The following is a 14,451-nucleotide window of genomic DNA, read 5'->3' as shown; positions in this document are numbered from 1 at the left end:
TACCACAAGTACAAATTACCCCCTTTCGCAGTCGATTTCAAGGACAAATCATGTAATTTTGCCCCCTTTTTTACTCAAAAACAAGGGCAAAATGGTACTCTGAAACACCCCTATTTTTTAGATTCCGAGGACACATTTGCAATTTTGACCCTATTTCAACATTTCAAGGAAGGGATTTTTAGGCCTATGAATGTTTTTTTTTTCAGTAATTAACAAGGGCATCACAGAATTCAAGTAGTACCCTTGCATATAAATCAGAACCGAGAACAATATTGATCACGGGTTGAGTACAAAGTAGGAAACCAAATTTATTCCTGTGATTTTTTTATCTGGCCACGGGATCAGGAGAAAATAATAAGAACCCCTTTTTTTCAATTTCGCAGACATTTGTGCAATAAAACACCCCTATTTTTCCAATTTCACGGACAATTTTGTCCGCACACATGCCCTAAAAATGACCCCTTTTTCCTTAATTTTGGTAACGATCGTGCGGTCAGTATTGCAAGTTGAGTGACCCCACCGGGGTTAGGTGTATGCATATAATTCCTAATATTCTTGAAAACATATATCATACTCGTTCTTATACAATGTGTAAATTGATTCATACTCATTTGGTCAAACTGACCTAAACTTCATTTTCAAAAATAAACTAGCATAAATTGAATAAGATCATATTTATCGCGTTATAAAAATAAAAACAAATATTTTCTGGTTGAGTTAGCATTTTCCTGACACCCTGTGGTCTACATTACACGAAAAAAGCGTTAATGGGAATATTCCATTTGTTTTAGGTTGATTAGTATTGCGATAGTGAAAGCATCCTAGTGGTATTCGTAGGTAACATTGGGTTTTGATATCACATTTACTATCACACGCCCTGGATTTATTTTTCAAGATTAGTAATGGCACTTTTGGTTAATATAAGGCCAATATGTCATCAATCAATGGGCAAAAGGAAAAAATTGTGGAGACATTTTTATTTCGGACTTTTATTTTTGGCCCGTGGACACTTTTGGTTGGATTCGACCATATAATTGTAACCAAACATGGAACTAATTAATTGCCTAATTACACAGATATTACAATGAATAACATATATAACTAACAGTATATACAGTAATTGTAACCCGCAAAGATTGAACTAACTAATTGCTTAAATATGCGCTAATTAAGACAGTTTTCCCTATTCGTCATAGTACTATTAAGCATGCAGATGTGCTCAAATTTTCTAAATGGCAGATCTCTTGAAGAAGTCACCCTAATCTTGGAAAACTATACATTTAAACTGATTGTATTTAACAAGGAATTCAAAAATACCATTGGTTTATTAGTTTTTGTGAAGGAGATGAAAAAAAGGAGACAGGACAAAGGAGAGAAAAGAGACGACAAAGGGAGAGGAAAGGGAGAAAAAGTTATAATTCAGAATAATTTCACATCCTTTTTATTTTGACTATAAGTATAACCTTTAAAATACTAAAGATAGGTATAATTTTTAATGGTGGGAGAAATTCAGCCGTGTCTTCAAAAATGTGGTATAATGATTCATTTTTTTAAAAAGGTCCAAAATTACCAAAAATTCAATAATTTTTCACCAAAATGTTTGATCCATCATTATGTTTCTAAATAATAAAAATTACATAATATTAATCTAGAGACAAAAGTCTAGTTATTTTAGCTAGTCTCTCTTATTTTTGGAATTAGGTCCTCAAATTTGTTTTATGGCCAAAAATATCCCAAACATAAGTAAAAAAAATTTAAAATGCAGTTTTTCTAAAATGTTTTTTTTTTGTTCAAGTTTCAAAGATACAATTCCTTTCATCAATTCCATTCCAAAAATATGTACACATTTTCATCATGTACTTGTCTTTCTTACTTTAAATGTTACATTGAAAAAGTTAACAAATTTCCCACCAAAATTAAACACCGTCCCGCATGCACCCTTAAATGCAAAGATAGGTATGGTAACCGGGTTATGTGATACAAATGTATTATTAAGGGAATATTTTCAGATAAGTCTCATTTCCCTGTCTCTGTAACAGTCTCACAGGTTGTAAGTAACTTCCTTCATGTAACATTTTGCGACATTTAGACTCCATATTTTAAAATCCAAAAGGTGTCTTTTATTTCTCAAGACCCATGTTTACAGAATATTATGGTAGAATGTTGGCAAATATTAGATATGGCATATTATTTATACACTAAAATTGTTAATTTGATCATTTCAATTAATATTGCACTGGTACATATAAACGAAAAAGCAGAAAACTGGCTTCATCAAATCAATTTTTTATACTGGAACAGAAACGAATTTTATTTACCATGTTTACCCATTTCAGGGAGGGGGGGGGGCATATCATCAATGTTTTGGTGGGTGTACAATGTATGCTCCCCCCAGAATTTTGAGGTGATGGGAGCTGACAGCGTACCGGAAACGGGTTGTCTTTTGGAGCTGTGAATGGTCAAAAGCAAGGGTCTTACTTAGCTTTCTGGTTGAAAATTGCCTGAAAAAAACCAGAAATGCTGTGAGGAATGATTAATTTCTGAAAAATTATTTGAAAACACTTTAAAGTCTATGATGTTAAATCAAGCAAAAAAAAAGTATTATTAGAACCATTTTTTCTCTGTTTCTTTGCTTCCCCCCCCCCATCTATTAAGGGTAGTACTTTCTATATAATCTGGCACACATTTGAATGTGTGGTCGGACAAGGACAGCCTTGTACGTAATAGAGTACTGCACAGGATACTCGGCAATTACTGCTAATCTAAGCAGCTGTTGATGCGCTTTTTATATCATGATTTTAAATATTCATAATTAAAGGCATTTCTGTGTGCTTATTAAAGTTTTGAGTTTAATTTGAAGGATAGTCATGATTTGAGGATGGCGACAACTGAAAGCAAAATCATCATAATTTAGAATCTAATCTGTAAATGTAAACAAGTTCACAAAATTGTGAAGTTCATTGTTAAGGAGGGCAGACATTTGGTTTCAACTCTGATTTCCACCTAAATATAGGCTATACATGTGGCTTCACTGGCTTGATTACTTTTTCACCTGCTAATCATAATTACAGTTTTTGGACTTCGCTGTTTTTCATAAGCATAGGCGTAGTAGATCCCCATATTTTTCGGGGGGGGGGGGTCCATACAATTATCCCCCAAATGTTGATGTATGTGGGTTTTTGACCAAATTAACCAAATACTTGGCCATTTTAGCCCAAAAGTGCATGCTTCACACAAATTTATTTCACTGTTGCACCATATTTCATCAGTTTAGCTTCAATATGGCAAAATTCACATTTATACCGTAAACTTATTCTGCCGGCAAAATGTGCTGGATTCACTATACTTCAAGAAATTTTTCCAACCCCATCCCCCCATGTCAAAAAGAAATCTACACCACTGATGTTTTTACACTTTATCTTCCTTGCAAATTGGATTATTCTTCATCTGTTATTTGTTGAAAGTCTTGTATTTGAAAATAAATGAAAACTTCGCTGTGTGTCAAAGTAGCTTGTAGTTAGCCACAGTTTGCATTTACCTCTCTGGATAGTATACTAACAAAATTCAATTTAAAAACAGATTTAAAAGGTATAATATATTTGAAGCATTTCAGATTCAAAAAAATAATGATATTATATCCATTTTTTCAATTTGAGATATATGCAAATATAACTGGTCAAAGAAAATAATAAAAAAACAAAAATATGTGCTTTTAACAGGTCAAAGAAAATAATAATTAACTGAAAAAAGTGCTACTTTTGATCATTGTGGCCTATAAACTCGTGGCAAATGGATACCGGGGCGTACACACACCTCTTATAAAACCTACATGTATGATGAAAGATAGCAGCAAGTGGAAATAAACTACCTGATATCAGCAGTAGATGTAGGCATTGATAAACTACCTGATATTAGCAGTAGATGTGGGCATTGATAAACTACATGTACCTGATATCAGCAGTATATGTGAGCGTGATAAACTACCTGATATCAGCAGTAGATGTGTGCGTTGATAAACTACCTGATATCAGCAGTAGATGTGAGCGTTGATATATGTGAAGATCGCTGTACATGGAGAAATTTTGTTGTTGCCTGCTCCGCAGCCGAAGGATAATGATGTCAAGAAAAAGTATAGGGTGTCATTTTAAAACTAGCAGTATAGGTCAGACATTGGAGGCCTAAACTCAAAAAGTTTGAAAAGGTGTTATCAGCTTTTGCATTGCGGGAACTCTTCATCTATTGAAAATGTATTTATCATTGTATGTATACAAGTACAAATTGATGCAAACAAAACTTCCTAGATTGAAAATTAATGAACAATTTTATTTCATACTAACATTTATAATACACATACTATCAAATGCACAATACAGGAACATCGCTACTTGAAGTAGCAATTATACAATATTTTTTATGAAAAATATATACACATTTTCAAATAAAACTTACTTTTTTAAATGCATAAAAACATAAAACTGTGAAATAAATATTATGAGATTTGCCCAGCCAAACTACATTGTCAATTCTGATTTCACAAGCATTTCTTAGAGTACATGCCTAGAAAACCAAAACCAATTTCAAATATCACTATACAGTAATGATATAAATAATGGTAAACATAAATAGAAAGCAAAGTAAAACTAAGCTACTCAAATTTGATACTTTCACCAAGACAACCGGCATTTCCAGCAGATGTTATTGCTCTGAAGATTTGTTGTTGTTAGTGATGTTATTGATGCTATAACATCTTTGTATTTGATGTTATAGCATCAAATACAAAGATGTTATAGCATCAATAACATCTTTGTATTTGATGTCATCAACACCTGTGACGTCATCAGAGGTGTCTCAATAACATCACTATAGAAAAATTATTAAATTCATGTACATCGTGGAACATTCAACTACGCTTGTTACTCCGCGACTAAATCATCCTATTTTTTCTATAGCAACAACAAATCTTCAGAGCAATAACATCTGCTGAAGATGCTGGTCGACTTGGTGAAAGCTCTCCAATGAGTGTACAAAATTTGAGTAGCATAGAAGTTTCATTTTACTTTCTAATCACTTTTCAGGTTTTACAAATGTTCACCAACCTGAAATCACTTGTATCAGAAGAGCACACCTATGTGTTAACCAGTAAGGCAACTCAATTTTACAAGTTTATACAAATGTATTCAGAAAACAATAGGCATAGGCCTAATTATATTTACACACAATATTTAAGTTACGAACATTCTAAAAATTATCATACTTGTCTTTACCATGCTTGTTACATGGGTTCAAATTTTAAATATAATATATGCATCTTTATGTAATAATGGCTGTATTTTATATATTCTAATAATATTTAAAACTCATCCTCAATATCTCAGTACATTGTTTTCAAGTGCTTAATTTGTTTGGGGCAACACTTATACAGCCTTAATTACACACACACACCCCACACCCCCCCTACGCACCCCACTCTCCCTCGCACATGCACGTACCATACTGACTTGAGTATAGTCCCACTCCCTCCCTTTTTTTAGGTAAAGTTATTTCAAAATTGGGCCTATATACTCTGTTTTGGAGTGTCCCTGGACCTCAAGCTAAATGCTAGGATCGCCAAATATGAGAACTAAAGAATGAAATGTCAGGACCAGCCCCAATTTTCATAAAATAATCAAACTTGTTTCCCAAATAAATTCAGCCATAGATACATTGTACAGAGAGCAAAATTATTTTTTGCTGCATTGTGCTTTACTATGATTTTACCTAATTCAAAAAATGTGTCACACATTGGTTTTTAGGGTCAATTAGTTTGAGGTAAAATAATAATAATTAATAAATATTGTTTGTCCAGACCTCCAAGGGTCATTAGTTTATCAGACGGTCATAATGACTCATCCTTGGCTAAATAGGCCTATACTTTGATCAGCTCATAACTCGCTGTCGTAGTGCACGTTAATAACCATTGGTTACTGCTCCAAGCCCGGGCTCATACACCTGTTCCGAATTTTGATATGCCATAGGCTTTGTGTTGTGATCATTTCGATCGGTGGTTCGTAACATAGAAAGCGTGATCCAGCTAGCAACGGTCATATTCTAATGTGCACTACGACAGCAAATAGGCAGGGCCCATAACATTGTAGATTGATATAGAATGGTATACCTACACACAGTGCATTGTGTATTTCATGACTAAGGGGCGCTTTTATGATTTAACCACAAGTACAAGTAACAAAAGCCGATCAATATTCACTTCTTAATAAGTTGACCAAAGTATAGCTAAAAATGGCCATTGATTTCATTTCCCTGCATGCAATAATTATATAGGTATGATATTATTAAAACACATTAAGTATGACCACTATTTAACTTATAAATAGTTACATGTATGTGGGTATTATTGAAACACCTTATTAAAGTTTGACCACTATATAAACCATGAAGGTAGTATTGAACATAAATAGGTATGTGTGCATTGTTATACCAATATGCATTAAGGTGGCACTGGCATGATCACTTAAAGTGGGAAAATTTAGACTGTGTTTTGTATTGTGTCTTTAAAGTAATGATGATAATATGCATTTTCATTATTAGAAAGGAAATGATACTACAGTCTGTCCACATAGAAGTACAAACCAAATTTGCGGCATCGGGGGTCGATGCCTTGCGTCACACACGAACGCGACGCGACACGACAAGAGCGTGGTGCGCTCGGCAAGTACAAATCGCGCAGCAGTTGGCGCGCCAAAGAAGCATTGCACTGAAATAATTATTCTCGTACCTCCCGTTTCCGAGGTCTTTTTACTTTGTACTTCTAAGTGGACAGACTATATACAAGGAATCCAACTAGCATGGCAGATTTCTGCAAAAATGAGCAGTTTTTGAGAAAAGCGCCAAATTTGATTGTCCATGCCAAACATTTTCGGTCCACCATAACCTACATCCAAATTGACAGAAATTGCATATTTGTGTACTAAAGACAAATCCAGAAAGGGTTTTCTCGAATTTGTGAAATTTTTCTTTGTTAAAAAAATAAACCTCAAAATATCCAAAATGTTAGTCAAAATTGAAAAAAAAAAGTCAAATTTTGATCCTTTTGGCCCATATTTTTAAAACAAAGGAACAATTCAAAAAATTGAGAAAACTTTGAAAAATATTAAAGACCCATTCAGTGATCCCAGCGAGAGTGTAAAAAAAAATGAAATTGTTTATAAATTGCTTATAAAAAGTGAAGGATAAGTCATTCAAATTGTCATTTTATATTTTTGAAACAAAAAACATTTGGTAACAAACAAAGAAAACAGCAGTATTGACGAAGTTGAAGCCCCATTCAAATACGAGGGGGTATCAAAAAGTTTTAGAAATCTCCCAGAAGTGAAAGAGCTATATCAATGAAATTTTGTCAGTGCAATCACTGGTCCTTATGTACACTATGGTGCAAAAAATGGTCTCATAAGTATGTTTACTTTTTTACAGGAGCTAGATGTGACACTACCTGCCTATGTAACAAGCATAACCAGCAAAATGGAGAAAATTGAGGCATGCAGCATGATTAAGTTCCATTTTAAGGTTACAGAGCCAGAAAATCTGTGATGAAATAAAATTCCTTTTCCAAAAAGCGACAGTGACATATCACAATCACCACCAAGATAACTTTCATTTCATCATCAATTTTCTAGGCACTGCAACCCTTCAAAAGCAGGATCTTAATAATGCTGCTTGCCTCAATTTTCTCAATCTTGCAGTTTATGCGCAGTAACTGGGGCAGCAGGTTATTGGCATCTAGTGCCACCTGTAAAAAAAGTAAACATATCTATGAGACCATTTTTGGACCATAATGTACATAAGGACCAGTGATTGCACTGACAAAATTTCATTGATATAGCTCTTTCACTTCTGGGCGATTTCTAAAACTTTTGATACCCCCTCGTACATGTAGCTAATTTATAAACTATCACTACTTATATAAATTACAGATTCATGTAAATTCCTTATTTTTGTCTTAAATACACGGCTTTCAGCTGAACCACTAGCAGGCTATGTTAACACATTTATGACAATGACAAAGGTACCAATATCTGAATTTTGATGATTTTTACGATCGCCCGGATGAGCAAATCACTGAATCGGCCTTTAAGAAGTACATTTACACTGCAGTTTAAAACTGAAAAATATGGCTTCTGCTATCTTACTCTTATTCTCAATAAACACTGTACTTTTGACATCTTTAAACTTGACAGTTAAAACCTCTGATTCACCATAATGATGGAATTAATTTTGACTTGTTTTGTCAACATAATGACATCAGTACAGTGACAGTTTCCACAAATATCATAAAATCAAACCAGTTTTTTAAAAATATATTTATAAAAAAAATAGGATGTGTGAGTAAGAATGTATGATAGAAATTAATTTGACACATTTCACTTATAATGTACATCAAATGACTTTGAGATGTGTTCCCAAGTGGTTAGAAAAGTTTGAAAATTTCCTACTTCATATGTGACTAATGACCAAGAGTACAAAGTTTGTCCAACTTAGTTGGCTAGGCATTAATACATGATTAGAAAAGCAACACACCCCTTTTTTTATTTAAACTTGTTTAAAATATGAGTTTGAAAATGTAACTGATATTTTCTTTATCTACCCATGCAACTGTGTGTCCAGCAAAGTTGGCATGTACAATATATAGACGACTTGACATGTGACGTCATTGACCGGCAGTATGCGCGCGAATAATGGCAAATATCATTGTGCTTTGCCCTGCAGTGTGCGTACGCATCGTAGTATGCACAGGGCACATGTATTTTAAATCACCCACCACATTTCATATAGTACAAGAAAGCCATTGAACAGTGTAGCGGTTCGTTCAAGCATATCAATAGTCCAGTCCCTCACCTTTGTTGATAAACAATGATGTCAAGTGGTCTATACTTGAGTTTCCAAACAATTTACTGGCATTTTGTTGGGGATGAAATCAAAACTCAACCGGCGGTTGACCACAAAATCCGCCCGGTTTTCATTGTTTAGAACATAGAGACCGGACGCACGGACGGAACAGGTGGTCATCCGCCGGTTCATCCCTTAATGGAGTTTATAAGGCCTTGTCCAGCAAGGTTTTGTGATCATAAATTCATAAATGCTATTCTAATCTCTTGAATATTATGGGAATACCTTCACTTTTGTGAAAATAAAAAGTGATTGCTGGAATTATTTGTGCTGGTATTAAAGTTCATGAATATAGTGGTATAGTTAGGGCGAGGTAACTCTCAAGGGGAAAAACTTTGATAAAAATGGTAAAAAATGGGCTGAACGTACAAAAAAGGCATAACAATCTTAAAATATTAAGGTGACCTAAAGTTGTTTATATATCATAAATATTTGCTTGTATTATGTCATAAATAATTTCTTGTAGCCAGACCTATCTGCTATCAACAAATCAACATAATACAAAAGTTGCATAATTTCTTGACTTTTAAATTTTAAACTTCAAAGTCAGCCAGTCTGGCTTCAAGGAAAACAACTGTGAGGCGACCAGGGGTGTGAGAGTTTAGATTAAAAACTGAATGCAGATTTTTTGATCTTGATTTTGATCTCTTTTTCTGCACTTTCTCTGTACAAAAGTATAGGAGTTGTCCAAATTTCAGATTTTTTCAGACTTTTTTATCTGTGGTCACTCACACCCTGGGCGACAAAGAAAAAATAACTTGTTCTACGGGCGGACGGACAGACTTGCCAAGTAGGGTAGGTTGGTGTGGATTCTTTTCAGGAAGAGGCTAAATGACCCTAAAAGCTTGAAACATCTGGAAAAAATCTGAATATTTTTTACAAACATATTTTGAAAAATTTATGAATTTTTGTCAATAAATCTCAGTTAAAGTTAATTTATTTCAGCCAAAAAAGAGTTGTTTTTTGATGAGATTTGATGAGATTGATGGGGAATTTCATAAAACTAACAAAAAAAATTCGTCTAAAAGCTCGTGCGTGCACAATTTGGAAATAAAGAAATGCAGAATATATTTTTATTTAAAAAAAACTTAATTTAAAAAGAAAATTTTGTGGAAAAATTCAGCGAAAATCAGATTTTTTTTTCTAAAAATACCATAAAAATACCAAGTCGGAAAAAAAAATTGCATTTCACATTTGTTTTCAAACCACTTGTGAGCTTTGAGACAAACCTTTTATTTTTGGGCCTTACTTTCCAGCGCCTAGAACTATGATAGTGTGTGTCGGCAAATCTAATTGGCCGACTTACAAGATTTCGGGATAACAAGATTTTTATTAAATATTTCAGATTTATTCATAATTACAGTACCCAAGGCCTTGTTTTTGCAGATTATTCTATTTACAGTAAAAAAATGTTTTGAAGAAGAAATTGAGGGTGCTCAATCCTCAGCAAATCATATAGTATTGCTTGGGATGCTAATTTAGTCATATACAGTGCCTTATTTAAAAAAAATCAAATAGATGCATAAACATTTTATGATATTTGATAGAGTGCATAATATATTTAACTATTTTGGTCACTGAAGGATTTCCCAGTACTTAATCATTTGTAAATGATGACAATTTTAAGCACATTACATATAACCATATTTTACATTTTTGACATGTTCTTGGAATACTTTTTTGTCTTTATAGTTCTGTAGATCTTACACACTCATATCCTGTGTAAAGGTTGCATAGTGTTCGAAAACGATCGCCCGTTATTCCAATCATTTGAAATAGAGGGCGTCTTCCTTCTAGGGAAAACAGGGGGCGGAATTTTACGCGGTCTGTCGTTATTCTGCAACTCGTTATGATCGTGATTATGATAGGAATAATTAACAGGTTCGTCGTGAGTGTGATAGCCGTTGACACCATTGCCACCGTAGCCATTTGATGAGATTGATGGGGAATGATGATGATGGTGGTGATGATGATCATGATGATAATGCGGCGACGATGTGTTGAAGGTATCCGGTCTGTTGTAGGTATCGGGTTGAGGATCCACATACAAGTCTTGGTAAGAATTACCCCTGTTCAGTGTGCTTACCGGTGTTTCCAATAAGGGAAGCGGCGGAGGGAAATTATTCAACGCTTGCAGATCTTCATCATCTGGGGGAGGAGGGGGTGGGTCTTTACCACCATTGCCTGACACTTTGTACATATTGAGTGCTGGTAGACTGGCACTTAAATTAGGCATTTCTATGTGAACTTTCACATTTGCTTCAAGAGGCGAATTTGGCCCCCCGTTTTGGCCTTGGAATGACGACACCCCTCGTAAAAATGCGCTGTTCTGATGCGCAGTGATAGCTTGGAAGTTTTCGTAATTCCCAACACCGTGGTTGCCGTCGTATCGGTACGAATCTGAGAATCGGCGTGATAGCGCGCTGCTGTTGCGATTCTGGTTTTTGGCTACTGTTCTTAATGTCACAGGAGCGTCGTTGGTTTTGAAGGTACCTCGACGTAATTTCTTACCTTTGGTTTTCCATTTGATGATACAGCATGCAAGGAAGATAGCCCCTATGAACAACAGGAGGACACCGATACCAGGTCCGATAAGAAATCCAATGTTTCTTATCGTGTTCTTTTCTTCTGGAATAATTGTTGCTATTTTTGTTTCATCCGATTGATAAATAGAGCTGGAGTTATCATTAGCATCCACGGGTGTGGTAGTGGTACTGTTATCTACAAAGTTCAATACAGACGGTACAGTGGTAAGATCAGCTGATGCTTCTGCAATCAAGCCCCATTCAGTCTTGACCGTACAGGTAATTTTCACCAAATCTTCTACTCGTGAGAATTTCTGTATTGAAATCACCTGACCATTTTCATACACACTAAGTCCCACCGATGGCACAGGTTTAGAAAACTGCCAAGAATAGTCCGTAACTACGGCTATGTCTTCACTATGACACGTGTAGTTGACGCTTTCTCCGAGTCGGGCAGTTACAGTACCGGGTGATATTCTCGCTGATGCCTTTTGGGGTGTGGCAAGTAACCGGCATCGTTCTGGGTATGGTCCAAGTAAGGCAGGGTCATCCAATGTGCAGTATGCGACAGGAGCCTTTGATTCAGGCGTGCCCTTTGGTTTAGCTTGTGAAAAAAGCGTTGTTTTATTCTGAAGAAAAAATGCATGGACAAGCTCTTTTTGGTGTGTCCAAACATGATACACTGTGATATTACTCCTGGCATGAGTGGTCTCCGGTGGTGGCCTAGGACAGTGCAATGCTTCCGTCTCTAATGGAGAGAGTAGCAGATGCGATTTGGGATACGTGGTGCATTTTGGGTAACCTTCAGCTGGCGGAATCAATACAGTTACAGTGGTGAGACCAGAGAAACTTTCTTGCTCCTCAGTCTGTCTAAAGATGCATTGGTACTGACCTCCATCATATTCTGTCACATTACGAATAACCAATGAATACACCCCTAAGTGTTTGTCCAGTAGAACGGTAAACCGACTAACATGCGGTTCTTGTACATACAGCGCGTAATTGCGACTGATATACTGACCTCTGTCTGGCTTATACCACCAAAATTTCTGCTCGCCTTGAGTCGTATTCCTTCCAGATATAATACAGTTCACCATGACTGTGTCACCCTGAAGGGCAATAATGTCTTTAGGGTCCATTTTCCAGGTTAATTGAGCATCGGTCTGTTGGTGTAAAGTTTGCATGATCAGAAGAGTTAGTAATCCATAGAAGAATGTCATAGTTGCACTGGATGCCATCTTGATTTGAAGTCAGTTGGTATCAACCACAGCAGCTCTAGTGTTATAACAAAATGCTTCGACTAAATGAGAAGTGTTGTGTTTTCCAGAAAACTGCCGAGGTGATCTTTGTCGGTGTCAAAAATGAGTCACACACAGAAGATCATGTCATATCTTGTACGTCAAATTCACTTTTGATTACTGATGTCAGAAATTTGAGGTTGAAGACAAAATATGGTCGTGCTGTTAATCACAATTTTCACAACAGGTGCTCACACTCACAGGTTTATTCTAAATATATCTCTTCCATGTGTACAGGCAGAAGACACGCATGCTTGCTTTAGGAGCGTAGGTGTTGTTCTAACGTTTATTAATCACCTCGTCATGTGCCCTAATTAGGGTAGTGATAGTAGCCAAGTGATTATCTCAATATCCTTAAACTTTCGAACTGTTTTCTCCGACAAATTAATTCCAAAATCGGCTTCTGTATATATGTAGGCTTATTATAATCATCAAGTTGATATTCTTTGATACTTTTTAATTAAGGTGTCATGGATATCAGCATTTGATTAAAGTTGATTACACAAGCTCATTTTATAATTGTTTCATGGTTTCGATGATCAATTCATTATTCCTCATCACAACTCAATCAAACTTGCAACCTGCATCAAATTAGGTTATCAGCATTTATTGGGGGGCGACGAAATATCTGACGAACTTCAGTGATGCAACATACGTTATTTTCCTAAATTAGGTGGTACGATAGCCATCTACAGGAACCTGGTGTCCACTTGAGTCCACTAAGTCTGCTCCTTCTGTCTGCCTGCTAGATCTGTCTGTCTACAAAGTCCACTTATGGAATTCAAATAAGATCGATTGATAGCTTCATCAAAAATAGCTTTTCAGTTTGCTATCTTCTGTAGCTTCTGTTATTTTTATACATCCAACTTATTTCCTCCTTCACAGAGTATTTCACTCCACTTCAACATTATCTTGAGATAAATTGTAGCTGCATTTGTTAACAGTAATGTCAATTTCCTTAACTCATAGTAACTTGATTTGAGTGACCACGACACTGTCTTGTCACAGGTTTTGTGGTCTCGCAGTTCTGCTGCCTGCTTGTTTGTGTTGGTTTTTAGTAGTGTCGTCTGCTACGGTGTGCATGCATGCCACTGCCGCCAGCTTAAAGGGTAAAAAAATGTCACTGACAAAATTCCAACACCCTCATACCCCAACAGCAAAGTAATACACAATTTCCACACTGATTGGAAGAAGAGTCTTAATTAGATAACAGGATATTTGTTCCAATCTGTAGGGTCAAATTAACTGACACGGTTGTCTATGGGGGTCGTTGGACTTTGGCCAGGAAGTTGATATTTTGGTAGTTAGTGAGCATGCCCAGAGGGAGGAAGCTTGAGTAAGCGAGTGGATATGGTCAATGTGATTTCATAGGATAGGAAGTCTGAGATTAACTCATTTGGGACCCGATTTGGGACGTCATTTTAGTTGGATCCTTCAATCAAGCTACTGCTTAATATCATTGCATACCCTTATGTTGGCTTGTAAATAAATGTGCAGGCCATACAGCAATCTATTGTATATGCAGTTTGTAGAGTTTGGAACTTTTCAGAACTGAAATTTACAAGATTAAAGATTTTTTATCATGCTTATGTATGTATTTGCATATGCTTGGGCTAGGCAGGGAATGTAGCATTTTTTCCTTTTCTTTTTTTCTTTTTTGAAGTTGTTCACCTTTATTATTTTCATGA

The 14,451-nt window shown here is 35.6% G+C and overlaps 2 protein-coding genes across 2 annotated transcripts in view; one reads left to right on the top strand and one right to left on the bottom strand.

Moving 5' to 3' along the window:
* LOC140159061 (homologous-pairing protein 2 homolog) overlaps positions 1–14,451 on the top strand; it is a 104,535-nt gene that overhangs the window by 23,250 nt on the left and 66,834 nt on the right. The window lies entirely within an intron of this gene.
* LOC140159060 (uncharacterized) lies at positions 10,058–13,845 on the bottom strand. The gene has a single exon (XM_072182389.1). It carries the CDS (start codon positions 12,701–12,703, stop codon positions 10,652–10,654), a length of 2,052 nt encoding a protein of 683 aa, XP_072038490.1. The 5' UTR covers positions 12,704–13,845; the 3' UTR covers positions 10,058–10,651.

This window comes from Amphiura filiformis, chromosome 8 (genome assembly GCF_039555335.1).
Source record: "Amphiura filiformis chromosome 8, Afil_fr2py, whole genome shotgun sequence".
NCBI lineage: Eukaryota > Metazoa > Echinodermata > Ophiuroidea > Amphilepidida > Amphiuridae > Amphiura > Amphiura filiformis.
This window is presented reverse-complemented; position numbering and strand designations above follow the sequence as displayed.